This window comes from Solanum lycopersicum, chromosome 9 (genome assembly GCF_036512215.1).
Source record: "Solanum lycopersicum chromosome 9, SLM_r2.1".
In the NCBI taxonomy this organism is placed as follows: domain Eukaryota; kingdom Viridiplantae; phylum Streptophyta; class Magnoliopsida; order Solanales; family Solanaceae; genus Solanum; species Solanum lycopersicum.
In genome coordinates, this window is record NC_090808.1 from 26,164,250 (window position 1) to 26,173,209 (window position 8,960).

The following is an 8,960-nucleotide window of genomic DNA, read 5'->3' on the forward strand; positions in this document are numbered from 1 at the left end:
GTTATGAAACCTTACACAACGGAATGTGGTCTACTTCCCAAGGTAGAACCAAACATAAATATAACATTCTAAGGTGGATCCACTATCTAGTATTGCTATGGGGAAAATATAGTTTATGGAACTTGGGGTGTATATGGAAATATCACTCTATGCCCTTTGGTGCATGAGTCTATCCACCTCGTGATGACTATTGTGAATCCTACCTCCCCACATTGGGAAAGTGACACTCCTAATCTTCAAGTTCACTTGGTGCTAAGACAGACTCCCTTTTTAAATGTCTTTAATTAATAATCATAACCTAGTTTATGGTCATAGGGTTTATCCCTAATATAGTCATGGTCATAGCTGAATAGGAATTGCATGAGTATTGTCATTTGAATACAATTCACACATGTGAGGTTAGCACATTTACATCATCATATCATAAAAAGGCACATAGGCAGTTCATCACCAACCATTATATTAGTACATCTTACCCAAATACTCACAAGTCATAAATAAAGACATCTCAATTGAACATCATACCAACCCAAATCAGTATTATCATAAGGTATACTTCAACATATCTTCGTCACTAAACACAAGTAATCTTAATTGAAGTATAGGTTTGAGATCGCAAAACTTACCCAATTTCCTGCATTGGCCACCATCCATGGTTTTAACATCAACCACTCAATTATACCCAACAATAGGTGTAAAAACATCATACAATAGTAATCAACACATTACTAAGCCAATCTTCAAGAACTAGGTCTAATCCCAAAAATACATTTCCCTTGGATGTCTATACATTGAATAGGATAGTAACAATAATCAATAATTTCATAATTCCCCTTCAATTAACAAGTAAGGATCAAGACTTGAGGAAATTAAATAAAGGACATGAACTATAAAAAAAATCGTACAATTATAATCAATTACAAAACAATCTACACATTAATAATCAAATTTCAACTTTAGAAGAAAAACCATTTGTAGAGAAAAACCTTAAGAATATGGGTAATTGAAATTCAACTTTAAGAGGACCTCTTGGGAAAAGTAATCTAAAGAGTGAAGAAATCATACGTTAATGAATCTTTGCCCATGAAAATTGAGTGGAAACCTTGAAGATTTTGTATTCTTCCTCAAGCTTTTTTTTCTACAATCGAGAATGAAGGGAGAGAGAAAGTAGATAGAAGTGGGAGCAATTTGGGTTTCAATTTGAGTTTGTGTTTTGGAGTGGGAACTGAATGAAAATTGACCTAAAGTCAATGTATATTCCACCCCCCAAAATTTCCAAATACCCCTAATTAAGTTTGACTTCCAAAAGTGAAGTCCAACTTAACTTCACTGCGAGACCCCCATCAATCTTCATGTTCCATGTAGTGCATGATGGACAATGGTGTGGGCCATGAAATGGGCAGGCAGTAGCTCCTCCAAAGAAGCCTCCTCCATTTCTCCCACCAAGTCACTTTCACGAGTTCCCTAGGCCCCTGCTATGAAGATGAACCACGGCCCGTCAAGTTTCCCATTGTGCTCTTTGGCAATAGATTCTCAAAGCCCCAATAAACTCACCCATTTTGGCTATGGCATTTTCGCGGAAGCCCCTTGCCCTCAGTCAAGTTCACCACGAGTCCTAAGGTGACTCGTGGTTCTTTGGACAGTACCTAGGTCCAATGACCTGTTCTACCCCATGTACAACTTGTCACACCAAGCATCTAGACCCCTGATTAGACCGGTGTCATTAACCTGTCATAGGTCGCAGAGAAGTCTTTCTTATCTTTCAACACAATCATACAATTAAATTTGTGGAAAATTTAAAACATTATAATCCTTATTAAAGTGTACATAGACTTCTTATAATACTTCATAAGAGTGACATTCAAATAAACTCAAACTAAAGCAACCATCTATCAATAGATTTACCAATTGAAATAGAGAATCATAATAATTATAGTTTGCCAAATCGGCCTTATTAAAAATGCTTGAACAAATGTTTTAAATGAAATACTAGGGACAACATCAACTTGCTATGTCTAATGTACTAATCTAGAATATAAGCGTAGGCATCCTCGAACTCAAGAGGGCCTACAAAATTCTGGAGATCGCAAATCTAAATAACTTCAATGAATCTTCAATCTTCTCAAGAACATGCACCTATAAAAGTAGTATAGTATATAGTTTAGTAAACACTTGTACTAAGTATGGGTGTATAAACATAAACATATAAGTGCTATGCATGATCAAGGAAAGCTCTTCATATAGCAACATGTCATTTCTGGAAAATTAAGTCACTTCACTTTCTTAACTCATTATTTTTGACTCATGCTATGAATATGACATATTTCCATATATTTAAAGCACACAACTCTTTCTCTATATGAACATAAGACCTTGGAATCATGAACATAATTTTATAATAAATCAAGGAAAATTTAATAAATTTGCTCCTTTTAGGCCGAGAGCTCTTCTTTCCTGCCTTAGTTTGTTTTTCAGTCTTTTCTTCTTCTTGTGTAGTTCAATGATCTACTTTGATCCTATATTATACTTAAAAGTGCAATGATTCATTGTAGTCCCCTACATACAATGAAGCGACTAAGTAATCCAACATACTAAGGAAATGATGTGGCTACCTTACTTACAAGTTATTCTTTTTGTTCTTGTTAAATTGGGCATGAATGTATTTATAAGACAATCTTTATTAGTTGTGCCCATTCTTTGATTAATTGCATAACATATAGATCTTGGGGGCATATATTCATACTCCAATATTGTCATAAACCAATAACTATTTAATTTTCATTCTTATCAAACAATAATGATTGATATTCTTAAGCACTTGGTTACTTAGTTCACTTTGAACATACATTTCTTATTTTTTGATCTACTATTCACTTTGAACATGTTACTTTCTTTCTTTCTTACTAAAATAGATCATGTGAGCTAACATTAAATCCAGTGTCTTCGCCACGCTAAAAAGAGGTGGCTCACCGGCTAAGGTGAAACCGAGTCCAATGTGTTCCCCATACCAAAAGAGGTGGTTCATCAGCTAAAGTAAAACCAAGTTCAATGTCTTCCCCACACCAAAAAGAGGTTGTTCACGGCTAAAGTGAAACTGAATACTTTCCTGACTATTTAACTGACATCGATCATGTGATCTAAACATTAAATCCAGTGTCTTCCCCACACCGAAAAAAGGTTGTATAACCGGCCAAAGTGAAAACCGAATACTACCTAGCACTCTTATGTGCAATATCCACTAGCTAGTTCCTATGTAGGAAGCATAGTTCAAAGACTACGAGACTTCGGAGACCCTGATCCACCTTGGTGGTGATCTCGTCTCATGAGGCTTACATGTTCTGGCATAAGCTCAATGCTAGTCGATCGGTGCTTAGATCAGATTTATTATACTTTACAACTTTTAGAGTTGACTCAAACATTATGCAAGTATGAGTTATACTTAGCTCAATGGATGACTAGTCACCCTTTTCTTTTATACTTGATGAATGTAGATTTAATCTTAGATTATCATCATGGTGCGAGTGAGAGTTATCTCACAATTTCTAGCACCCTCTATGTTAGTAACTTTGTCATAATCGTTTAAGTATAATTGAGACTTGTCTCACTTCTTTTAACACTCTATATTAGGTCAATTTCATAATTTATAAGCTTTTATTTATTTCGTTACTCACCTTATCTTGTTCAATGTTAATTGATACTCTTATACAATTCTTTATGAAAGTTATAAGGACTTAGTCAATGTGCTATTAAGTTCACAAGTTCATGTAGATGGGGTATGATGGGACTTGTCCCAGTAATTTGAACACCCTATGTTATGAGTTCATTTATCTAAGATTGGTATGACTTTACATATTTTGGAAATAATATTACTAGCCAATTTATTGGCATAAATCTAACTATGATATTATAGCTAGACAAGTCAATAACTTCATGAATACACTATAGTAATCTCATCATGTTAAACAAGCCAACTTTTAACCTTTTATAAGCCTTTAAGAACAAATAAATGAATGACATATAACAATTTCATATTATCGAACACAAGTAGGCATTACAACATTTATTATCTCATGTAAATAATACCATAATCATATGGATGTAACCATTAGGTCTCATTTGACATTATAAATCACAGAAACCTACACATAATGATTAGTTAGCACCACAAACCAACAACATGCTCTAGATTTACATCATACAAACTACTAGAATCGGAAATAGGAAGAACTGGGGAGATGAACATGTGATTCATTGGGAACAATCATAGTTTCATATTCTCGAATTCAAAAACATTGAAAAGAGTCATGAGGAAAGGAATCCAAGAGAGAAAACCTATACCTTACTGTAGAATTGAATCTACGAAGATCACCTTGTACTTTAACTAATTCAACTTAGGCTAAATAACTTTATTAAATAAATCAATTAGTTAACTATCAATACACCTTTCCTAAATTGACCAAAAATAGGAGATTACTTGACTTAACCAAAATTTGGAAATTGCTTAAGGGTTTTGGTTTGACAACTTAAATTAATTAATTAAGTTGATAATTTAATTAATTAAGTAACCTAGGGTTCTAAAATACCCCTATATTTTTAGGATCATAACTAACCCTTTGGACCATCCTACGTTTGGTACTAGGTGTCTTTAGTTAATTACTCGGTTAGTGTCACACTATTTCGTCTTAGGATGTCGGGCACACTATTTAGTTATTTTCTTTGTTAGTCCGAGGTTATTTATCTAGTTAGTTCATGTAGTTAGAGCCTAAGACTGGTTAGGAAGCTTGTCCCCATGTGGCTTGATCCAAACATGCATCTATCCCCTAACCGCTCTAACCAAATCAGTTGGCTTGGTCTCTTGGTTGGTTGCACATGTGCTTGCACATGTGTTGCGGTGTACTTTTCTAACTGATCCCTCAGGAAAGTTCACTTGGAAATTTCACTTATTGTCTCAAGGATAATCACTATGTCCTTGGGCACAGCTTAATCTACATGATCATTTTAAGTGATCATGTTCTATGGTACTTAGACTCGACACTTGGATGCCTAGTACCTAATGAGGGTGTATGTGAAGAATATATTTATTTTAGCTTAGGGTAGTCATTGCAAGTGAAATTCTTAAACAATCATGGATTGGTGTATTTGACATCGACGTATATCTTAATTTACTTGTGTAGACATTGGTTGACACCCTTAAGCCAATATTCTCTAACATGCCCAATATTTCTCAATATTGGGCATGCGGATGCCTATGTACGCCTCTGCATATTCTTCAAGCCTAATAGACTCCTCACTAATTAAGTTAGTTTTTCTAGAATGTTACATTATCCCCCCCTAAGGAAAATTTGTCCCTGAATGACTCTACACATCATTTGAATCAAAGAGGGTATTTTTGAAAAACACATAAACATACTTGATACTTTAGTCTTTGTGAATATCAAATTTACAACTTACTCTTGATGATGAGCATTATTTAAAGCTTATCTGAAGCTTCATATCTGAGATTGAGGAACTTCCTTCTCAATCTTACTTTAAATTAATGCACATCACACTCACGCAACACAAAACTCATGTAAATGTTATACAAAAACAGCAACATGAATGCAAGCATGAACTCGTACGAACTCATATAGTGCAAGTATAAAACACACAGTTATGGACTTAAAACAACAAAATTGCCTGATACACTAAAATTTAGAGTCTCTTTAACAAAACCAGACTTAGGAAGAGTACATCTAACCTCAAAAAATGAAAAAGTGAGTGTAACGGGATCTCATATCGGCCTCAGCCTCCCATGTTGCTCCCTCAACAAGGTGGTTCCTCCATAACACCTTTACGGTGGATACATCTTTATTCCTCAGCTTCTTAACTTGGTGATCTAAAATTTCAACTGGAACCTCTTCGTAAGAAAGGTTCTCTTCGTCTCCTAAACCTTTAACAGTTAGAAAAAATGTTGGATCGCCTAGACAATTTATAAGCATCGAAACATGAAACATTGGATGAACATAAGCCAAGTCTTTTCGTAACTTTAGTCCATAAGCAACATTCCATACTCATTGTAAGACCTCATAAGGGCCAATATACCTTGGAATGAACTTCTCTTTCTTACAAAACCTATCACCCCTTTCATGGGTGATATCCTCAGGAAGACTTGATCACCTACTTCAAACTCAAGAGCCCTCTTTCTATTATCACCATAGGATTTTTTACAACTATAAGTAGTAGCCAATCTATCCCTGATCATTAGCACATTTTCCCAAACCTCATGTATAATCTCGAGGCCAAGGATGGCAGATTCTCCTACTTCAAACCGCCCTACTGGGGACCTACATCCCCTACCATACAGTGCGTCAAAAGATGCAATCCCAATACTAGAATAGTAGCTATTATTATAAGATAGCTCAATCACTGGTAAGTGATCACCCCAACTTACCTTGAAGTCAATAACACATGCTCTCAACTTTTCATCAAGGGTCTGAATGGTACGTTCTACTTTTGTATCCGTCTAAGGATGAAAAGCGGTGTGGAGTTTCACTTGCGTACCCAAGCTCTTTTGGAAAGATCTCCAAAAGTGAGAAGTGAATTGGGCTCCCTTGTCCGAAATAATAGATAAAGGGATCACATCCACCTCACTATCTCATCAATATATAACTTGGCATAGTCTTCGACTCGGTAAGTAGACTTCAAAGGAATGAAGAGAGCAGACTTAGTCATCCTGTAAACAATGACCCAAATGGAATCATGCATTTTTCTGGTCTTGGGCAGACCAACCACAAAGTCCATATTAATAGCCTCCTACTTCCATGTTTGTATCTGAATCACGCGAGTAAGACCTCCGGGCTTAACGTATTGGACCTTAACCTGTTGGTAATTGGGACACTCTTTTACAAAGTTAGTGTTAGGTAGTGGAGCTTGATTAATTTTAGGCTTTCCTATTTATACTCTATTTTAGGTTTTCCTATTTATTCTCTATTTTATGTTTCCTATTTATTCTCTGTAACAAAAAATACTCTTGATATATCAATATAAATATACCTCACCGCCATGGAAGTTTAGTCACTGGGTGTTACCTCAAAATATTGGGTTTTCTCTTTCTCTCTCTAGATCTCTCATCTCTTTCTCTTGAAAGTTCTTGTGTTCTTCATTCATCTAGTGTTTGTGCGTGAATTTGATCCTAACAACTGGTATCAGATCTAAGGATATTCAACACAATCATAGAAGATGGATAGTTCGAAGCTTGGAATCGAGAAGTTTGATGATCCGATTTCAGTTTCTGGAAGTTGCAGAATGAAGATTATCTATACCTGAATGATCTTCACGAACCGTTGACCGGGGTGAAGTCGAAATCTATGACGGAGGAGAAGTGGAAACTCAAGGATCGCTAGGCTCTAGGGTTGATTTGGTTGACGTTGTCAAGAAACGTCGCGTTCAACATCGTGAAGGAGAAGACTACGTCCGGTCAGTTGAAGTCACTGTCAAACATGTATGAAAAACCATCGGCTATGAACAAGGTATATTTGATGCGTAGATTGTTCAATTTACAGATGTCTAAAACTAGATCCGTTTATGATCATATAAACGAGTTCAATATGATTGTGAGTCAACTCAATTCTATGGATATTAATTTTGAAGATGAAATTAAGGCGTTGATTTTGATGTCATCTCTGCCCGAGTCTATGGATACTGTTGTTGCTGCGATTAGCAGTTCCCGCGGATCTGAGGAACTGAAGTTTGATGAAATTCGTGATGTTGTTCTTAGCGAAAGTATTCGCAAACGGGAAGTGAGAGATTCATCGGGAAGTGCTCTCAGCGTTGATCGAAGGGGAAGAAGTAACATGAAAGGCCAAAATCCACATGGTCAATCAAAATCACTGAACAGATCAAACGTGACTTGTTGGAACTGTGGAGAAAAAGGGCACTTTCGGACGAACTGAACAAAGCCAAAGAAGAAAGAGAATCAGAAATTTGGAGATGACAATGATTCTGTAAATTCAACAAAGGACATTGGGGATGCTCTAATCCTTAGTGTGAACAGCCTGGTTGAATCATTGATTTTGGATTCTGGTGCATCTTTCCATTCGTCTCCAAGCAAGGAGTTGTACCAAAACTTCAAATCTGGAAATTTTGGAAAAGTATATCTTGCTGACAATAAAGCCTTAGAGATTGAAGGAAAGGGGGATGTTTGCATAAAGACAACCTCGGGAAATCAGTGGACATTGGAGGATGTCAGATATATTCTTGGGATCAAGAAAAATCGTATCTCTGTTGGTCAGTTGGATAGCACGGGATATGCAGCAGAGTTTGGGAAAGGTTTGTGAAGATCGTGAAAGGTGCTATAGTAGTAGCTCGTGGCACCAAATCTGGAACCTTGTACACCACTATAGGATGTATAAACATGGCCGCTGTTGCTGAAGGTGCTTCCGGTTCATGTCTGTGGCAGAACAGACTTGGACACATGACTACTAAAGGAATGAACATGTTGGCTGCATTAGAGGGTCTGAAGTCTGTTGATATGGGTCTTTGCGAGAGCTGTGTTATGGGCAAACAGAAGAGAGTAATCTTCACAAAGACTCCTAGAGAGCCAAAGAAAGTGCGGATGGAAATGGTCCATACAGATGTTTGGGGACCATCTCCAGTATCATCACTTGGAGGATCCAGATTCTATGTTACCTTCACTAATGATTTCAGCAGGAAGGTATGGGTTTACTTCTTGAAGCATAAGTCAGATGTGTTTGAAACTTTCAAGAAGTGGAAAGCTGAAGTTGAGAATCAGACCGGTTTGAAAGTCAAATGCCTAATGTCTTACAATGGAGGAGAGTATGACAAATAAGAGTTCAGGTCATTCTGTGCAGCTGACGAAATCAGATTGATTAGAATAGTTCCATGTACGGCAAGGTAGAATGGAATTGCTGAGAGGATGAACAGAACATGGAATGAGCGTGCAAGGAGTATGAGGTTACACT

General features: G+C 36.6%; 1 protein-coding gene across 1 annotated transcript in view; it reads right to left on the bottom strand.

The window, feature by feature from the left end:
- The window catches only part of LOC138338446 (uncharacterized), a 62,447-nt gene extending 55,667 nt beyond the window's left edge, over window positions 1-6,780 (bottom strand). The window contains exons 1-3 of the mRNA XM_069289410.1: window positions 6,626-6,780; window positions 6,082-6,380; window positions 5,829-5,959 (exon numbers count right to left, since the gene is read on the bottom strand). Of these exons, the coding sequence (XP_069145511.1) occupies window positions 5,829-5,959; window positions 6,082-6,380; window positions 6,626-6,780 (585 nt within the window). The remainder of the gene's footprint in view (window positions 1-5,828; window positions 5,960-6,081; window positions 6,381-6,625) is intronic.
- Between the last annotated feature and the right edge of the window lie 2,180 nt (window positions 6,781-8,960).